Source organism: Alnus glutinosa, chromosome 1, assembly GCF_958979055.1.
Source record: "Alnus glutinosa chromosome 1, dhAlnGlut1.1, whole genome shotgun sequence".
NCBI lineage: Eukaryota > Viridiplantae > Streptophyta > Magnoliopsida > Fagales > Betulaceae > Alnus > Alnus glutinosa.
In genome coordinates this window covers 4,203,411-4,224,130 of record NC_084886.1, presented here as the reverse complement: position 1 = coordinate 4,224,130, position 20,720 = coordinate 4,203,411, and the positions used below count along the sequence as shown (strand labels likewise).

The 20,720-nt window shown below is 37.0% G+C and overlaps 3 protein-coding genes across 3 annotated transcripts; 1 reads left to right on the top strand and 2 right to left on the bottom strand.

Annotated features, from left to right (window-relative positions):
* Nucleotides 1-1,904: 1,904 nt before the first annotated feature.
* Nucleotides 1,905-3,118, bottom strand: LOC133867098 (uncharacterized). Its single transcript, XM_062303783.1, has one exon. It carries the CDS (start codon nucleotides 3,042-3,044, stop codon nucleotides 2,052-2,054), a length of 993 nt encoding a protein of 330 aa, XP_062159767.1. The 5' UTR covers nucleotides 3,045-3,118; the 3' UTR covers nucleotides 1,905-2,051.
* Nucleotides 3,119-4,808: 1,690 nt separating this feature from the next.
* On the bottom strand, nucleotides 4,809-10,283 carry LOC133867108 (serine/arginine-rich splicing factor RSZ21). The gene is made up of 6 exons (XM_062303794.1): nucleotides 10,126-10,283; nucleotides 9,894-10,001; nucleotides 9,362-9,450; nucleotides 6,663-6,906; nucleotides 5,525-5,641; nucleotides 4,809-5,132 (listed from the first exon to the last, which is right to left on the bottom strand). The coding sequence occupies exons 2-6, from the start codon at nucleotides 9,980-9,982 to the stop codon at nucleotides 5,126-5,128; spliced, it is 546 nt and encodes a 181-aa protein (XP_062159778.1). The 5' UTR covers nucleotides 9,983-10,001; nucleotides 10,126-10,283; the 3' UTR covers nucleotides 4,809-5,125.
* Nucleotides 10,284-11,613: 1,330 nt separating this feature from the next.
* Nucleotides 11,614-20,476, top strand: LOC133867088 (putative potassium transporter 12). Its single transcript, XM_062303773.1, has 9 exons — nucleotides 11,614-12,307; nucleotides 13,244-13,472; nucleotides 13,566-13,814; nucleotides 15,310-15,360; nucleotides 15,878-16,138; nucleotides 18,098-18,150; nucleotides 18,251-18,365; nucleotides 18,495-18,749; nucleotides 19,214-20,476. Exons 1-9 carry the CDS (start codon nucleotides 12,047-12,049, stop codon nucleotides 20,263-20,265), a joined length of 2,526 nt encoding a protein of 841 aa, XP_062159757.1. The 5' UTR covers nucleotides 11,614-12,046; the 3' UTR covers nucleotides 20,266-20,476.
* Nucleotides 20,477-20,720: the final 244 nt, after the last annotated feature.

The following is a 20,720-nucleotide window of genomic DNA, read 5'->3' as shown; positions in this document are numbered from 1 at the left end:
AAGGATTCCACAATGTAATATTTTTTTGAATTTGGCTCTGAAAAAAAAAAAAAAAAACTACAGCACCTATGTTGCAAGTGTTTTAAGGGTCTAAATTTAATTTCAAGTGGTTCATGAGAAGAGAGAATAAAATTAAATATGAACCCTTAAAACAACTACCGCATATGTGCTATGATTTTTTTACAACACCTCGCCAAATCTTTTCCTTTTTTTTTTGTTATCTTATCCACAGTATTCAACTATTTCCCATCGAGTAACGTTATACACATTTTTATCCCACCAATCAGCCATTGGATTAATCATTAAAATAAAAAGAATAGAAAAGTTGATTGACAGTGTCACATTAATAAAGTGGGATAAAAGTGTAGTATATAACATTTCTCTTTTCGAATAATGCTAGAAGCCATATTTTTATTTCACAACTATCCATAATGTTGACGTAACAATTCCATTCAACTATTAGATGAATCATTGTAAAAAAAAAAATAAAAAAAAAAAAAGGTTAAGGGTTTGTTGATAATGCTATGTCAGCTTTACCCCTGTTAGGACCCCTCAGCGAGTATCTCGATCACTTAGCCGTCTACAAAGGGAAAGGTGTTGGTACGGTTTTTGTCAAACGTAGTCTAAAAAACACTGCAAAAGACGATAGGCAATCAGTTCAGCCGGTGGTTTGACTGATGATGACTTCGAAACATTTGTTACTCATAAAACACAATTGAACTTGCTATTTCGTATTCTCTCATCTACCTTCTATCTATTTTTTTTTAAAAAAAAAATTAAAAAAAAATTAACCATTAAATCTGTAATAAGATAGACCCTACATATGTTAATTTTTTTTCGAAAAAGATTGACGGGAAAATACAAAATTGCATTTATCCTGGTAAAATATTTTAGCTGACAATCTCAGAAAACCGTGGGTTTCACTCGTGCTCTAATCTATTCTCTTATCCAATGTAACCAACCCACTTTATCAATCTTCCCAACAAAGAGATCGATGGATGTACGTACATAAAGCTAACAATAGTTTCTCATCACAACAAGCATAGATGTTTTTTTTTTTCTTCTAAACATAAAAGGCAAAGGGGGGCGATTAGAGTAGCAATTTTACTTGAGCGTGACCATGATAGCAGCATCAAAGCCAATAATCATTTGTGCTTTTCATTGCGAGAATCAACTTTGTTAAATAGTTCCCGCCGAGACAAGTTGAATAGTTGATTATAAGAGATCACTTATGAGATCTACCTAACCGGATAAGTAGTTGGACAATCCAATTTTTATTTGATCATATAGATTTCATAAGTGGTCTCTCACAATCACGTACTCGAATTTTCTTAAATTTGGACAAATAATTTGAGAGGATCCTAATCCGATTGTAACTTATGGCTTTTTGGATTCCCTAGAGTCATCTCAACGGATAATGAAGGGACAACTGATAATTAGCTCTATTTTACGGTTAATTTAAGAATTAAACAGAAAATGACAGGAAAGAAAAACAATTAATATATAACAATCGTGGTGTTATATACAGGACTTGACTGAAAAATAATTAGCTCCATAGCCTTATCCAGAGCTTCTGGCTCCGTCCCTAGCCTTATCGATAATAAATATTTAAAGATGCGACAAAAACAAGACTAGATCGAAGAAAAAGTAGAACATATTACAAAATTAATCAATTAAGAGTACAATTCAAATAATGGTAAAATATAGCATTTTTATCTCTTTTAGAGCTTTTTAGTCGGCCAAAGTGTTGATCACCTACATGCCGTTCAAATGTTCCTAGGATCAAAATTATAATTGAGATTATTCAAATTTATATCACACCATTCTCCATGACACAAACAAATTTAATAATTTATATATATATATATATCTTTGGGGGAAACTAATACTATGATGCTTTCAAATACACCAAAAAGTAAGCCATTTCATTCATTTTCCCAACAAAGAGATGCAACAACGTACCATAAATGATAAAAGCTAATGAGTTTCTTAACGACAATCACATAGGCAAGACAAATAAATGACAGCAAAGACTGGAATCGTAGTTTCAACTACTCTGTCTCTGTGTCTTTGCGGACATCAACAGCTTTGGTAACTCTTCCAAGTTCCACATCAACTTTCTTCTCTAAAGTCCGCGTCTTGCAATCGTAGAAATATAGCATGAAGACCACCCATTTGAGCACATTCCCCAAGCACCACAACCCAACTTGTGCAGCAATTCCCCAGCTCCCTCCTTCATACCATCCAAAGTAGAGGGACGACATTCTTAAACCCTGTCCCCAAACAAAGAAAACAAGCATCAAAAGCTGCCCACGCCGCTCACTACCTCTGCTAAAATAAGCAGAATGCAACAAGGCTTCAGTCCCGTAGGTCCCCTCCAACACTGAAATGACAATGCTCATGTTCCACACACCACTCCACTCCAAGTATTTCGCCAGCATTGCCACAAAAATCGGCCCATAAAACACTAGAAAAAACCCTAAGAACATTGATCGTCTCCAAAAAGCAAAGTAGCTTGTTACTAAGAATATCAATCCGGAAAGGGCACAAGTTGAAAAGGAGAGAACGTACAAGGATGTGATAAAAGTGCCTCTCATCCTTGCTCCGTAAATGGGTCTATGCATCATCTCCTTGAGAGTCGTCGTTACTCTCTCTTCTACATGTATCTTTGATGCCAAATCAACGGTCGCAATTATGGCACAAAGCTCAAGGAGATGACGGGGCACCAGATAAAGCAAACCCAGTCGAACCAATTCATGATGAAAATCTTTTGTTGATTTCACGGGTATAGCAGGAAGTATCGACCGATCAGAGTAAGAGTAAGGACCAGAACGAAGCTTTAGAATATTTGAGGCGTCGACCAGAGTTCTTTGAAGGGAAATTTCATAGTAAGCCATGAAGAAGAAGAGGGGGAGGAAAGTCAGAAAGATGAAGATGATGAAATTTTTGGAAAAGATTGTTGAAGCTTGTTTAATGATATCAAAGACCCCCGCCTTCTGGTTCCGCATGACACGATTGTCCTCCATCTCGTCGTACCCTTTCATTCCCAAATTCCCAATCTTGATTTTAAATTTGAACACAAGTAGAAGATGAAGACGAAGACGATGAGAGTGGACTTGACTTAACTTTTCCCAATAAATATAATATGATTAAAAATTGATGCATTAATGGACCCTATGGCGTGACATTAAATTAATTATCAATTGACGTTGATTTTCAACTTCTTGTTATGGCCTTACGGGTAGTAGTTGGGGACCATGACCGGCTTTTTCTCCTCTTTTGAATAAACAAACTCATTTTATTAAAAAAGAAAATATAAAATAATAAAAGAAATCAGTTTTAAAATAAAATGAGTTTGTTTATTATTTTATGTTTTCTTTTTCAATAAAATGAGTTTGTTTATTAAAAAAGGAGTAGAAAGCCAGTCATGTGTCCTCCCCCAATCACTACCCGGCCTTCACACAGCCACACAGAAATGAGAAATGATTGTTGGGGGACGAAAAACTGTCCCCCAACATGCCCTTTTTGTTTAAAAATTGAATTTTAATAAAAAAAAGTGTCCTTTAATGTGATATCAAATGACACTTTTTTATTAAATTTCATTTTTTTAACCAAAAGAGCCTGCAAGGGACGGGTTTATCGTTGATCAACTGCTTGAAGTTCATATGTTGTTCATTGGGTCAATGTCAAAATTGAGGTTTTACAAATTCATATTATACTATTTTCCATCATAAAATTAAAAAATAAATAAACAAAAAAACTAAGGATAAAAAACAATCTCCACATCTTAAGCCTTATCAAAACGTATGTATATATACACCACCACTGAGCATCTGAAAACTGTTCAGTGTATATATTATATATATACCAAAAGAATTTAATCATTAACTATAGCACACCAGACCAGCAGTGAATGGGAGACTTGGCAGTAACTGGGAAGTAGGAATAATAAGCAATATGTGTAATAACAAGGTGGGAACGACAGGAACGACATACTTGAAATCAATATACTAAATAGCTTCCGATCTACAAGCAGTAGGTACACAATGAAGAGAATAAAAATCAGTTAATGATTTGCAACGACCGCAGTGGTTGCGGTTACCAGATTACAAGCATCACAGAAATATCATATAGATGACTGAAATGAGGTAGCATTGTGCACAAACTACTGAATGATCTAACAGAGTAAAAACTCGGGAGTCCTGAAAAGCCTCTAGGAGCAACTAAATCCTTCATTCTCAGCACATTTTCCAAGCACCACGCATTATTCCATAAACGATTACCATGAACTTCGACTATTCAGAACCATACTCTCAGTAAACACAGGACCAAAGGGCAATAAACAACTTCATCTTCTTCAACCAGCCATTAGAGAGGTGAAAGTGTTAACTAGGCGGAACCATTGTTGCAGAAGAGATCATCAAAGAGGGTCGTAGGCAACAACGTTCCTGAATAAATTTTCGATACATAATAGAATCTGAACAAGATGCAGACAAGTAGATAACGTGGTGCAGAGAAGCAGAGAGGGGGAGAGCAATTAACAGCTTCATCTTCGTGAACCAGCTAACGAAAGGGTTAACTAGTATAGAAGCTTTTGTTGCAGATGAGTACACTAAAAAGGTACCGCACACAACCAAGATGCAGGAGCAACGACGACTAGATGACTGGTGCAGAGAAGCAGAGATGGGAACCATGGGCACTAAGATGCAGAATGCAGTATCCGGCGAAACGATGCCGTTTTAGCCGAAAATTACACCTCAAAACAAAACATGTAAACCTTTTAGGAATCTCTCTAATGCAAACAGATCTAAGTTACCAAAGTTAGTTAAGATAAAAATATATAGACAGTAATAACGTAGCAATTTAAAGTAGGAAAGCGACCTCCAAGTTTCAGTAAGCTGAAGAGAGAGCCGACGCAAAATGGTGTCCAAAGCACCCCTTTTGGTGGCTTAAACACTTTGTAGACGCTATCCATACCCAAGTTTCTAACAATACCCATTGTCACGACATGAACAAACTAACATGATTCTTGTCCGTTCAAGCAAATCTATAAGAACTATAGTAAAGCATCACTGGCACTTTCAGGTCATTTCAGTATTCGCTTCAGTTCACATACCACCTATCCTTAATCACTGCAAAAAAGGGAGAAAAAAAAATTAATTGTAAGACCTTGGATGAAGAATTAAGAAATAATTGAACGGTGTTCAACTCCCCTTTTTTTCTTTTTTTCTTTTTTTTTTCTTTTTTTCATATAAGTAATAAACCAATCTCATTAAAAGCATAAGGTGCCCCTTAGTACACTAGGAGAGTGGGAGTATACAAAAAGAATCGCCTAAATAGAAAGAGAAAAAACGGTGTTCAACTCCTAAACAAAAATGTTATGAAGAGGTTTTTTAAAAGGTGAGGTCACCAAACAAAAAGAAAACACGTTCAAGTGGTTTGTTTTTAAAAGTTGTCCATTCAAGTGTAAAATTCCCAAGGTTATTAACTAGCAACAGCATTACATTGTAGAACTAAGACATACCCATTAGCATATGGTGAATCATGGCGAGCACGGCGATATGGAGGGGACCTGCTATAGCTGCGAACACGTCGAGGAGGCGTTATGCTGTGGCGTCGCGGCGATCTTCGCCCACGGGGACTATAACTCATGTCATAGATGCAAATAACAAGTAATCATCAACTTTTGAAATACAATCTCATCAAATTTAATGAAATAGCAATCCATTAATTATGAATAAATGAAACTCCACAATTCATAACACCATTTCATACATTAAAAAAATTGGCAAAAGTACAAACTGAAGTTTCATGTAAGCATAAAATAATCAAGCAACAAGATTATTTTGTGCAATACATGGGTATTTGGGTTTCTTTCGACCAGATAAACTTTCAACTTTAACATATTAACCAAAACTAAGCATTGAAGTTGACACACAATATATAAGCTTGGAAATTGAAGTGGATATCATTGAGAGTTTTTCACATGCTTCAGTTAGCCATATTTGAATGGATAAGATAGATACCCAGAGAAACGCAAAATAGATCTACCAAAGCAAACAAATATGACGCAAGACCAAAATTACGAGAGAGAGAGAGAGAGAGAGAGAGAGAGAGAGAGAGAGAGAGAGAGACGGAATTGAGTAAAGCAAAACTAAAGAAAAAGAAAGGGAAAGATATTTGACAAGGTTGATACTGGAGAAGAAACTTTCAAAGTGGGTAAAAGGTTACTTGGGGGATAGCAAAGCAAGCAAAGTAGATACCATCACATATCACAAGTTAATACAGCAGACCGTGTAATTTCTTCAAATTGAACAACTAATGCATATCATAGGGATACCATCAAACTGAACAACTAAATATTACAGTCAAGTATCACATGAAAACTTTATAACTTAAATCAGTCTCAATGATATGGTTTTCAGCAATAATGACGGTACCATATACACGGCACATATATAAGAGCCTTTTTATCATGACTTATTCACAATTAATTTCATATGCTTGGCTCTGGACTTCAAGCCAATAGCTGGAGAACAAGAAAAAATATTGTAGGACTTGGGAAAGGCAATCAGATCTTTAAATCTGTTACATTGCAGAATTCTTCAAAACTTGCAATGAAAGGTATAGAAAAGAAAGCAACGCCACACCCTTCAACACACCTGCGCCCATAGCCATAGCTTGGACTACTCCGGCGTCGAAGAGGGCTAGGGCTCCGACGCCGTCCACTTCCCAAGCCACGTGAGCCTACGCGCAAGCGACATTCTCGAGCAAAATGACCAGGTTCACCACATTCATAACATTTCAAGTCCTCACCCCCACCGCGCCCACGTCCACCACCACCACCACCACGGCCTCCACCGCCCTTCGAATTATGAGAAAGCTCCACGCGCCAACCATTTTTCCCTGAAAAAGCAAAGTCTTATTATTAAAAAACAAAAACGAAAAAAGTCTTGAGGTTCAAAAATCAGGAGAAGAAAGCTCTAACTTTCAAAATTCGACACTGAAATCCCAGGATAATTTACAATCCAATCTGAAAATCAAATGAATAACACAAACAAGATAAATGTAATTGCAAAACCAGAACAATTTATGATAGTTTGAATAGGATACAAAGGTGGAAATCCAATATAGCAAATTCTCTAGATTTTTTTTTTTTGATAAGTAATTGCAATTTATAAAAAAGCGCAGAGGGGCGCAACTCTTATACACGGGAAGTATACAAGAGAACCCCTAAAAAATCGAACATAGAATAATTTTAAAAAGTCTACATAAGTAAAAACATTCAAACTATGATGAGATGCTATCCAAACATATAACGTATTGAGCAACCGCTTCCGTAGCTCCACCATAGATGTCTCTACATCTTCAAAAAGCCGCGCATTCTGCTTCCTCCAAATACACCACAATAAGCACAGAGGAGCTAACCGCCAAGCTTCTTTAGCACGAGCACACCCTATCGCCGGCCCCCAACTATTCAACAACTCCAATACCAATCGTGGCATAACCCAATCTACCCCAAATAAACTTCGCAGTGAAGCAACAAATGATCAATAGACTCCCCACTCTTCTTGCACAAACAACACCACTCAATCACTATAACATTTCTCTTACGCAAGTTATCATGCGTCAATATTTTGCCCAAAGCAGCTGACCAAACAAAGAAAGCCACCCTTGTTGGAGCCTTAACACGCCATATATTCTTCCAGGGAAAAGAGGGAAAAGATGGGCCATCTTTCCTAATAAGCTCTTCATAGAAGGATCTCACCTCAAATAAGAGGGATTTCATACTAACCTGTCGCCCTCTCCATGTCGAGCCGAAACGGAGTATAGTCGATCGAAGAAAGAAAGGACCATATCCATCTCCCAATCCTGGATTTGACGCGTAAAAAGAACATCCCACTGAATTACACCATTATGAACAGCCAAATTATCCACCACCCTCGCATCTTTGTTCCTCACTATACTAAAAAGAGCTGGAAAGCATTGCTTCAATGGTCTATCCCCACACCACCAATCATGCCAAAAACTAATATGTGATCCATTCCCCACTTCAAAATGAACAAAATTGCGAAACTTCTCCCACCCCCTCCTAATATGTTTCCATGAACCCACTCCAAAAGAACCCGCCACCTCTTTCGAGCACCACCCACCCTTTAGGCTCTCAAATTTGACATTAATCACCAATCGCCATAAAGCCTCTCTCCCCCTACCATATCTCCACAACCACTTTCCCAGGAGTGCTCGATTGAACTGAATGAAATTGTGAGCTCCCAATCCTCCTGCATGCAAAGGAGTACAAATCTTGTTCCAATTCACTAGATGAAATTTGGCCTCGTCAACAATGCCACCCCAAAGAAAATCCTTTTGAATTTTACCAAGACGATTAGCCACCCTCACTGGAATAGGAAACAAAGATAAGTAATACATATGAATATTGGAGAGCGTACTATTAATAAGAGTCAACCGGGCCCCCTTCGACAAATACATTCGCTTCCATCTCGCCAACCTCCTATCCATTTTTTCAATAACACCATTCCAAATAGAAGTGGACTTGTAAGAGGCACCCAAAGGCAAACCCAAGTAAGTCATAGGCAAAGACGCAACCCGACATCCAAGAAAATTAGCCAACCCCTCGACATCCTCTATTTCACCAATAGGAACAATTTCTGATTTTTCTAAGTTAATTCTCAAGCCAGAAGCTGCCTCAAAGCATAAGAAGATACATCTCAAATGTCGAATTTGTTCTTCTTGAGCACCACAAAAGATAGTGTGTCATCAGCAAACAAAAGGTGATTCACAACTAAGGTCTCGGAATCCCTGGAGCCCACTAAAAATCCTATTAAATTACCTTGATCCAATGCGGCAGTTAGCATCTGACTCAAAGCCTCCATAACCACCACAAACAACAAAGGAGAAAGAGAATCTCCTTGTCGCAAACCACGAGAACTATTAAAAAAACCCGACGGGGTTCCACTTAGTTACATGACACTTGCCCGTGAACAAGGAATAAGTCATCTAGAAAAGTATCCGTAACATTGATATAGAAAAAGTTCAGACATTATTATGTTCAGTAATTAATAAATTCCAAACATGCCAAACAGCCTATGACTCAAACATAATGTAGATACACCTTAATGACACTGAAGGGACAATGCAACTATAAGGTATTAACCAAAAAATAGGCAAAAAAGAAAAACTTAAAAGTCCAAAGAACAGCAAATATTGGCATTAAATAAAGAGCATACTGCAAAAAATTAGTTAAGTAGCAAAATAGAATATTTCTGTCTAATCAACTTCTATACACACCAAAGTAAATAAGTAATCAAGTAAAAACTAATTACAGATGCTTCATACTGACCATCCAATGATTGAACTGCATCAAGAGCATCCCTGCGATCATCAAACTCAACAAATGCATATCCTGGTGGTCTTCGAGCAACCCAGACACTGCATAATTTCATTGAGATATTATAATGTCGCACAGCTATAAAGTTTTTTTTCAAACAGTAAACTGCCAAGACACAAAATGACAAGCCCTCCCTACCCACGTAAATTAAAGAAAACAGCAACTATCATTTTATTCCATATACGTCGCAAAAATAAATATACCACAGGAAACGGTTATTATTTATTTATGACAAGCCAGAATGAGATAATTTTACGTTAATCAGGAATCGATTGGCCATAGTTTTGTCACTGCAAATCCATGAAATTAAAGATATTTCCATTTGAATTAACTCAAAGGGAAGTGAGGGCCTTCAATTCTATCGATACCTATTTCAAACTCTAGATCCCCAACTTTCTAAGCAGCTAAAAAAAATGAAAGGTTAGACATCAACACAGCATACAATTTTAATACCAACAATCTGTTTTCAAAAGTTAAATTTTACCTCCGAAGTACGCCGAACATTCGAAATTCATCTTCAAGTTCCCTCTCAGTCACTCGGGGATCCAAATTCCCAACGTAAATCCGAGACATTGTTGCTACCCAGTGAAACCTAAAGAAGAAATCACAACAAAGGTCCAGACGCTCTAGTCACTCCATGTTTTGCTCATCGATTACAGATTGTCTTGACGGTCGGGGACAACTAGAGTTTTGTAGAAAAAATACAAATATCTTACCTTGTAGAACACAGAATCTCAAGGGTTCTGAAAGATCGGGAGCGATCAGAACGAGAACGGAAACGAGTGTCTCTACGTGAAATCGCTGAGCTCTAAAACCCTAGACCAGAAAGCCTAGTGTAGAGACGGGTATTTCACTATTTCGTAAGTGTAGTCTTGAAGAGGTTCTCCCAGGCCCTCTTTCTAATGGGCTTTTAAGCCCGGCATTTTAAAGAAAATTCTCATAGCCCATCTATTACCAACATTATATATATTTTTCTCTTACATTGGTTATTGAACCTACCAATTACACAAAATTTCGGATCAAAATCATCAAATATTTTCAAGAGTAGGGGATAACAAAATTTTACAATAATAATAATAAATCCAAGCTCTTAAAGTAGATAACATTGAGAATGTGGGAAAAATATTGGGTACACTTTTTCTTCTTCTTCTTCTTTTTTAAAGTAAATATCGAGTACAATTAATTCTTCATATTGCATGTACTATGGGTAATTTCACAAAGGCGGAAAATGCAATGCCTACCGGCTTAAACAAGCACTTAAGCAACTCAGGGTATAAGGCCCGCCTACCCTTTTTATGAGGCTGTCTGTATTACATGCAATATAAACAACTAATTGCATCCGATTCCAATCTGAATACAATTGCAGAAAAATACACTAATGAAAAAATTGGGAAGTGTCAAGACATGAACGGATCAAACAAAGTCTCATTTTTCAATTTATTGGACATTAATGTCTTAACTCAAAGGATCATACAAGAACGCTCTCTATTTTCAAGTAAGATGAAAAAGAGTCATTTTATGGCTGACATCTTATTTTGTTGTATTTAATGGTGTACGTGATGCTATGTCATTTAAAATTTTAAAAGGCGTACTAACATATTTATCACTTTGTATTATGTACATTGTAAAATTTATGAAATGAAATATTAATCATAAAATGACTCGTATAAATTTCACTAGAAAGAAAGATGATTCTACCCCAATTGTGGGCATTAAATAATTAATGTATGAGGTTTAGACATTTATAGAAGTTGAAATATAAGATGGGAAAGTGTTTGTAGTAAATGGGATAAAGTTTTCTTTTTAAATTAAGTTGAAATATATATATTTTTTTAATTTAGCCTATTAAATTAACCTGCCCCTAAAATAAGCATGATTGAGATTCCCATCCAATTTAGAAGTTATAATATCCCTTTAATAGATAGATCACATATACCTTTAATAGATTTCGTTGAAGCTAGTTAATGACAAAAGATTATTTTTTAAAAAAAATTATGGACAAAAATTTATTACAAAATAATTTGTAAGAAATTTTATATAACTCACGTATAAAATTGATATGTGTCTTTTAAACATATGAAAAATACATTTTTTTTTTATTAATATTGTATTAATATGAAAGAGAAACATGTCAATTATATACTGAAGTCGTATAAAATCTCATAATATTCAAATTTTAAGAAATTTCTGTCATAAAATTATTCTCCGAACGTTTTCGTAGCATGTAAAATGTACTGGGATTTGGGAGCGACTCCAGCGACTACCTCTCTCAAGATGACTGAAAACAATTAATGGGAAGTGGACAAATGAATGGACCAACCAGAAATCTGGCTGTCTAAGCCAATGGAGATAAGATTCGTGTCATCTTTGGCTGCTTATGATGATTGTCTTACGCCGTGACCAACCGTCCCACTATTGAGCCAGGCAACGATCTCTGTTTCACAATTCGTCGAATAAGCAATCAGAGGTTTCAACAACAGCAGGTTTTTTTTTTGGTGCCCTCAAGAAGAAAAGAGGTTAGCGTTTCATGTTTCTTAGATCCGAGGACTGCTGCTACTGAAGAGGAAGAGCTTGAAGCCAAGAGGGTTTCATTTTTGTGCAAAAGCTGAGGCTTTTGGAGGTGGGTTTGGAGGAAACATGGAAGAACATGATGGAATTGAAGAGAGTAGCGTGAGATTGGTGGGTAGTAGTGGCGGTAGTGGTGGTGGCAGTGACTCGAGATGGGTTGATGGGAGTGAAATCGACTCAGAGTCAACTCCGTGGTGTGTGCTTGAAGAAAATGTGGGCAGAGAAGGGTATGGATCTATGAGGAGGAGGCTGGCGAAGAAGCCCAGGCGAGTTGATTCTTTTGATGTTGAAGCCATGGAGATTGCTGGCATTCATGGCCACCATTCCAAGGTAAATATATAACTACTGCTGTTTCAAAATTTGCCAACTTGGAGAAACCCATTATTCATTTGAATCAAATATTGTACCTTATAAGCTAGGTAAGCGTCCTAAAATATATTAAGGGAGTTTGAAATTAAACTTAATGCTTTTGAAAAAGGAATATACCATTCTCTTCCTATCTCTAAATAAACATTTATGTTTAACAGTTTGAGCCTCTGAGGGTATTGGCAATTGGCATAGTCATGGCAGTAAATCAAAAAAGATAAATGGAATGATTGAATGACTCGAGTATCTCTTACTCTTAGCGTCATGTTAGCTCTCTTTAACAGATTGCTACATGATGCATACTTTGCTTTATGCATGTTTGGAGACTTTATGTGGATATGTGAGAGGGCCTTTACTTGTAGGCAAGAGCAGTCATTCTGTTGTCGCCCTGCCCATTTAGCGGAGGTCATGACTATTGTTCTTTCAAGTTAAACATTAGTAAAACCTTCGGTAGATGGCAGCAGTAGCATCGAGGACAACTTTTGAATATTAGTTCAAGGCAGTATACCGGCAAAACCAGGATTTAGAAAGAAAATCTTATTTTACGTTAAGAAAATCATACTCTACTTATTAGTATCCTATACTATGATGTGTGTCCAACAGCTTACTAGTTTTTTTGTAACCTGGCATCTCATCCCTTCATAAAATTGACATTCCATGTGAAGAGTGCGTGGCTTTGGAAATAGTCGAGAAGGAATAAGCTTGTAAAGTATATTAAACAGTCCCAACTATAAGAAGGCATTCATAAATCACACACGTGCACCCACAGGCACACATGCACTCAATCGTTTCATATTTGCAGACAGAAATACTTTTAGTTGATCGTGTAACAAAAGAATTTACATGTGACTGTAATGGACTGTTCCTCCATTACTGAAGTCTTTCGCTTTAATAAATCAGGATCAAACCATGTGGCACACGATTGCATTAGCATTTCAAACGCTTGGTGTGGTATATGGTGACATGGGCACGAGCCCTTTATATGTCTTTGCTGATGTGTTCAGCAAGGTGTCGATCGAGTCAGAAATTGATGTCTTGGGGGCCTTATCACTAGTGATGTACACAATTGCTCTTCTTCCTCTAGCGAAATATGTTTTTGTAGTGCTCCAAGCCAATGATAATGGGGAAGGTAAGAGTCCTCTAGTTTGAGTTACTTTCTCCTTTTATTTTCTGTCATATGGTAGAGCATGTAATTGTTAAGACATGATGATTCCAATTGTAGGAGGGACATTTGCACTGTACTCACTGATTTGCAGGTATGCAAATGTTAATATGCTGCCTAATCGTCAGGCAGCTGATGAACAAATATCAAGTTTTCGGCTCAAACTGCCCACTCCAGAGTTGGAAAGGGCTTTAAGAATAAAAGAGGCTTTAGAAAGGAGATCATTCTTGAAAACCCTTCTCTTGCTGTTCGTTCTGATGGGAACTTCCATGATAATAGGAGATGGTATTCTAACCCCAGCAATATCAGGTACATTGTCACATCTATATCTTGTAACTAAAATTCCTAATATTATAGACATGCCGTGGTTAGAAATAGATAAATGCTACCAGAGGTATTTAATCAATAAGTGTTCTATATTCTAATTACAAGAGTGTTTAGCAAACCAGAGAATTGGTTCAGTCTGATTCTGAACCAATTTTTAAATAAAAACTAGTTCAAATTCTCAAGTGGTAAGGGCCTTGGTTTTGGTAGCATCCCTATTAGGTCTAAGGTTCGAATCTCCTTGGGTGCAAACAATTCCTTAGGGCCACGCCTACCGGTGCAGTCAGAGTCTTACCCGATCCATGTGGAGGGGGCGCTTTGCACGGGTCCGGGGTTTGTCTAACATGTTATTTTTCAAATCCCCATCATAAATAATAATAATAATAATAATAATAATAATAATAATAATAATAATAATAATAATAAAAACTAGTTTAAATTGGAACTGATTATGGTTATATGCTGTTTGTCCAAACCATATTGCATTCACATTTTATATATTTATGAAAGCATGTATGCACTAATTCTGAATGAAAAAAATAAAAATAAAAAATCAAGAACTACCAAATTTTGCAAATTTTTTGACAAACACCAAAAGATTAAAACCAGTTATACTATGCATGGCCTGATTTTGTGGTTCGCCAAACACCTCCAAATAGTATATTATCTTGTGCCGGCTCTTAACTTCTAGCATACTAGGGATTTTGTCCTTTGACTATCCCACCTCCATAATGCAATCTCTGTGTGTGTTGTGCATGTGCGCATGCGCATGTGCACTTGTATCTGTAATTAAGTTTCTCTAGAGATCGTGTACTTTAACAACCTACACAATTTATGTGCATAGGGTACATTTGAATGCAAATGAAGTCACACATGCATAATTGTCTTCATAATAATCTATTTCTTACTACATTGACACTGCTACTTCTATTTTAGTTCTATATTTCATAGGCTTGAGACTATGAATAAACAGATGCTCACCTATGGTGAGTTTGGTTGCATGTATCGTTTATCATTGTTAAGATAAAAAAAAAATAAAAAAATAAAAAAAAAAAAAGAAAAGAAAAGGGGGGGGGCCTTTCTTAACTTGATTGAGTTAACTAATATCACTTTTATCCTATCATATATTTTTGAAACTAGATTATTCATACTGGTACCTTGCATTAGTGGGCCCTGTTGTTGTTTACGTGAGACATACTAACGTTGATTAGCAGTCAGCAATTACGGCAACACATATGCTTTTTATTTCCCTTCCTCTTTGTAAGCCAGCAACCATAATCTATTCCTTACACCTGGGACAAAGGCTTTCTTGACTTGTTTGAGTTGATTATTGACAATTTCAAGTCACTGTCATATTTCTTGGAAGTGAAATATCTTTATACTGCACACCTGGAATAGCAATAATGTGCTGTAGTACTTTTGATAAAGGGCATTTACTGCCTGGGATTATGCTAATGTATAATTATTTTTCTTGTTTCAGTGATGTCTGCTGTGAGTGGACTGAAGGGTGAAATACAAGGATTTGGTACAAGTGGGTATCTTTCTTTTTCGTTTTAAGTATTCAAGGTTTATTTGATTCCCGAGCTTTCATAAGAAAGAACTGAGGGCTAGGCAATTTATAATAATAGGTGGGTCATGAGGCTGCTGTTGTGAGATTCCAAGTTTTTAGTCTTTCCTTGTGATATCTCAGCAGTCATGAAGAATTTCGCAAATGTACCAACTGTTAGGTTGAGATTGATCTTTCGAAATTTCTCCTTGAAGCAGCATACTTCAAGATTTATGTCTTTGTCATACTTGTTTAATATATGAGCTTCATGCCCTTCAACATGGATCAGTCGGTGACAGTTCTACATTATGCTGAACTGCCTAAACAATCTAATTAGCCTCTTCATTACATGATACATTTTAAGACTAATTAGCATTTTCTTTTTTAACAGTCCAATTGATGCATTTTTTTTTTTTTATGGCTAGTTTGTAGAGATGTGGGTGACAACCAATATTAGCATTTTGCACAGGATGGCCTATAATCTGATTGATTTCATTTACAGATGCTGTAGTTATCATTTCAGTAGTGATCCTTGTGGGGTTGTTCAGCATACAGCAGTTTGGGACTGGTAAAGTTGGTGTCATGTTCGCTCCTGCACTTGCCTTGTGGTTCTTCTCTCTGGGATCCATTGGAATTTACAATATATTTAAGTACGATATTACTGTTCTAAGGGCATTCAACCCGGCTTATATCTATTTCTTCTTCAAGAAGAACAGCAAAGATGCGTGGTCAGCTCTTGGTGGTTGTGTTCTATGCATTACAGGTACATCTCACCTTAAAAACATTCAGGTAGACTAGCAACTTGTTACAGATATCTCTGCCAACAGACAGAGACATCCGCTCTAAGAGAGATAACACCCTTCCTGCTCCTGTTTTTGAAATATCTTAAATCTCATCAGCAGCTATTGCCGAGTGTTTGTCTTGCAGTGGAAACCATAGTCCCTAAAGTAATTGCGTACCATAAAATCTTAGGTATGGTTCATTTAGCTCAAGTTTGATGGGATGAAAATATTGATGAGCTTTTATAACAACTGTTGCAAGCTGCACCAGTAATTAAGTAAAACAAATCCGATGCTATATTATGGGGATGGCAATGTGGTGTGTTAACGTAACTTACTGATGTAGGGAAAATCGGGAAAAGAAAGGAGAAAGAAGCTAAAAAGGGGGAGAAAGAAAGAAGAAGCTTAGGGGAGAGAAAGAGGGAAAGAAGGAGAACCAATTTCACATATTTTTTATTCCATCAGGGTCGGACATTTAAATAGACTAACGACTAATCCCTAACCTTGATCTTTTGGTCCTAGCCCACTAAATAGACGAATAACTAAATCCTAATCCTAATCCAATTCACTTTGGGAAAAGCCCATTTATTGAATTACAAAAACACCGTTGACTCTTGGAAATTAAATAAAACACAAAACTAAATGCTAATAACCTAATTAACTAATAGGACCTAAATAAAACTAAATTAAAATAAAATTTGTCTCTCCCCTTGCATCACCCACCCACTTCCACCCCTAATTGGGGCATGTATGGAGATGAATTTAAGAGGGATGGGGTGGCGTTTGAGGTGTACACATACAAGCCGATGCAGTTTTAGGATTTTAGATTTCTTTCTTTTGGGAAGAAATTTAGGGCTTTGAAGTTGAGGATTTTGTGAATCCAAGTTTTCTCTCTATCTTTCCCCTACACCACTACGAAGCAGGACGGGGCAGGGGACAGGGCCCACAATTTTGCTCAACTCAATTATAGGGTAGAGACAGGATGAAGTATATTTATGGTAGGGCGGTATTGATACAAACATTGGGTAGAACTCACCTTTGAAAATTGGCTTACAAGGGGAGGGTGTCCAAGAGCTTATATACACATGATTAAGATTGTATTTAAGCTATGTAGGACACTTAGGATCGTAAAATACCACTACATCCTGCAGTCGGCATTCATGGCAACCCACTCTATTGACACTAAATCGATGATGCCCTTTCTATTTTGGCAACTCCACTCATTTATCAGTATTCAATTATTTAACAATACCAAAGCATTTTAATCCAGCCTATAGGTTACCCTCTCCTGACTCTACCACAAAACCGTTACGTATTCGATCTCGTACTCAACATGGTGGCTGGCTTTGATACTAAATGATACAATTATACAAACCTTGAGTATAACTCAGCCTTGAAAACCGGCTAGTAAGGGGAGAGTGTCCAAGAGCTTATATACACATGATTGAAATTGTACTTAAGCTATGTGTGACACTTGGATTGTAACAGGTATGGAGTTCAAATATCCATCCTGCCCTGCCCTACTCCACCCAATTGCCATTTCTAGGCTATGATGCCTGTGAAAATTCATAATAGTTGATTTGGCATAAAATGAAGGGGTATTTTATTTTGCACAGTTTAAAACCCAAATCACCAAGGGCTTTCTGATTTGATGTGTTGGCTAATAAGTATGCTGAATATGTTCTTCTCTTCTTGATAGGTGTTCTCAGTTTATTTGGTTTTTGTAATGTGCTAGGAGAAGCAGCAAAGCTACGCCTGCTTGGTAGTATCATGAAGCAGGAGTTAGCTTTTGCTGGAAGTTGTTGACAAACTTTTAATAAATCCATTGAGTGATAGCTGCCTGTCAGAATGAGAAAGAGGCTCTTTGTGCATCCTTTTTTGAGTTGGCCCGTAAAATTGCAGAAAAGGGACCTCTTTATTAAAGTAATTTAGTATTGTTGCAGGAGCGGAAGCTATGTTTGCTGATCTAGGCCACTTTTCTGTACGGGCCATACAGGTTTGTTTCTGCACTACCTCAATTTATTCTTCCTTGAAGAATAACTTCATGGATTTGCTTTACTAGAAGATTCTTAAAATTAATCCGTACTTTTACCCAGATTGCCTTTACTTGTGTTGTGTTTCCCTGCCTTCTCTTGGCTTACATGGGCCAAGCTGCTTATCTGATGAAATACCCTGATTCTGCAGAAAGAATATTCTATGACTCTGTGCCAGGTGACTCCTTCTAATGGTTTCTTACATTTGTCCATCCCACTCTAATATTTCCATGTATTCAAGAGAAATGTATTTATATTTAGTGCTTGTATTGACACTTTCTGTTCCTGGACCTTGTGAACAAAACAGATACTCTATTCTGGCCAGTTTTTGTGATTGCTACCATTGCGGCTATGATTGCCAGCCAAGCGATGATATCTGCTACATTTTCATGTGTGAAACAATCTATGTCTCTTGGATGCTTCCCAAGGCTAAAGATTGTTCACACCTCAAGAAGGCTAATGGGTCAAATTTACATCCCTGTAATGAATTGGTTTTTAATGATCATGTGCATAGTTGTAGTTGCCATCTTTCGGAGTACCACAGATATTGCCAATGCGTACGGTTAAGTATCTTCCTCCCTTCTTCTTCCTGGAAGTCTCTTTTTAAGAAATAGTCCCAGGATTTATATATTAGTTCTATATTATATTATGAATTTACAATCAATTTACATATCCCAATGTTTTTCATCCCATAGATTGTGAAAATAAGCTGTGTATTGTATTTAAAATTCTGAAAGTCATTAGTTTTTGCTGGAATTTCAGCATATGTTTATCTTTTTCACTCAACCTGTGATGCTTCACTGAATAAATCCTGACATCTTGTGTAGACCTTTTCCATGGTACCATATGGCTGATTGCATATTGTTTTTTGGGTCAAATAATTCCTTGAAACCCAAAGTTTTGGATGTGCTATTAGGCAGGACCTTGAATGTTCTTTTATTGACAAGATAGGAATTTAGTTTACACTTACTAACACTTATCCTATGGCAGTAATTTCTGCTAATGCAATTTAATTTGTTCTTGCAGGCATAGCCGAAGTTGGTGTCATGATTGTGAGCACCAACTTGGTGACACTTGTAATGCTTCTAATCTGGAAGACCAACCTTTTTTTGGCTTTGTGTTTCCCACTTGTTTTTGGATCAGTAGAGCTCATCTATTTGTCGGCTGTGCTATCTAAAATAAAAGAGGGTGGCTGGCTTCCCCTTGTTTTTGCTACTTGCTTTCTCTGTGTCATGTACACCTGGAACTATGGAAGTGTGTTGAAGTACCAGAGTGAAGTCAGGGAGAAGATATCCATGGATTTCATGCTTGAACTTGGCTCAACCCTTGGAACTGTAAGAGTCCCTGGAATTGGATTGCTATACAATGAGCTCGTCCAAGGCATTCCCTCCATCTTTGGGCAGTTCTTACTGAGCCTTCCAGCTATCCACTCTACAATTGTGTTTGTATGCATTAAATATGTCCCAGTTCCAGTGGTTCCTCAAGAGGAAAGGTTTTTGTTTCGAAGAGTTTGCCCAAAAGACTATCATATGTTCCGCTGTGTTGCTCGATATGGTTACAAAGATGTCCGAAAGGAAGATCATCATGCGTTTGAGCAACTTTTGGTTGAAAGCCTTGAGAAGTTCTTGAGAAGGGAGGCTCAAGACCTTGCGTTGGAGAGCAATTGGAACGAGTCAGAGTTTGATAGTGTTTCAGTGAGGTCAAGGGATTCCGGAGCCCCAGGTGGTGATGGGAACGAGGATCTTACGACTCCATTAATGCACGATCGAAGACTAGAAGACGCAGGAACTTCTGCCTCAGAAGAAGCTGCTGTAGCATTGCCATCTAGTGTCATGTCACTGGATGAAGACCCTAGTCTGGAGTACGAGCTCTCAGCTCTTCGTGAGGCAATAGATTCTGGATTTACATATATGCTTGCACACAGTGATGTGAGGGCAAAGAAAAATTCATTTTTCTTTAAGAAATTGGTAATCAATTACTTCTATGCATTCATGAGGAGGAACTGTAGAGCAGGTGCTGCAAACATGAGAGTACCTCACATGAATATCATTGAAGTTGGTATGACAAATATGGTCTAGCCTGTTCATCGTGTTTCATAATCTGCCTTTTTCGTTGAGTTTTGATGCTCATTGCTACCTCAACGCTGGAACCGACAAGTATTTCAAAAACGGACTAGGAATGATAGAAATCTTACCGTTTTATTGGCTGCCTGTTGTAATTTTTTGAATCCTTGACAGGTTTCCGACTAAATTTTTCCTTTCATAATTTGATATTTACATTTACATCGCAGTGTATATGTGTTTATGGTGAATGTTGCCTAATGTAGACGTGTGCATACAATAGAACAAAAGCCTCACTGATCTTGTGCTTTTTACCTCTTCTTCACTCAATTTTTTTTATTCCATTTCAAAAAAAAAAAATTTGGTCTTGCATATTTCTAATATTTCACAGTACTCTTGAGTAGTAATTAGCTTCTCCAGCAGGGGTGGTGATGAGTAAAAAAATTGAATTTTATATTGAAAATGTGTAAAAA

Excerpts from the sequence above, each read along its gene's own strand:
- LOC133867098 (XM_062303783.1), bottom strand. The coding sequence starts at position 3,044 with ATGAAAGGGTACGACGAGATGGAGGACAATCGTGTCATGCGGAACCAG.
- LOC133867108 (XM_062303794.1), bottom strand. The coding sequence starts at position 9,982 with ATGTCTCGGATTTACGTTGGGAATTTGGATCCCCGAGTGACTGAGAGG. Across the intron at positions 6,907-9,361 it reads TGCAGTTCAATCATTGGATG|GGAAAAATGGTTGGCGCGTG; the intron begins GTCAGTATGAAG and ends TTGCTTTTTCAG. Across the intron at positions 5,642-6,662 it reads AGCTATGGCTATGGGCGCAG|TCCCCGTGGGCGAAGATCGC; the intron begins GTGTGTTGAAGG and ends CATGAGTTATAG.
- LOC133867088 (XM_062303773.1), top strand. The coding sequence starts at position 12,047 with ATGGAAGAACATGATGGAATTGAAGAGAGTAGCGTGAGATTGGTGGGT. Across the intron at positions 15,361-15,877 it reads AATACAAGGATTTGGTACAA|ATGCTGTAGTTATCATTTCA; the intron begins GTGGGTATCTTT and ends TTTCATTTACAG. Across the intron at positions 16,139-18,097 it reads TTGTGTTCTATGCATTACAG|GAGCGGAAGCTATGTTTGCT; the intron begins GTACATCTCACC and ends GTATTGTTGCAG.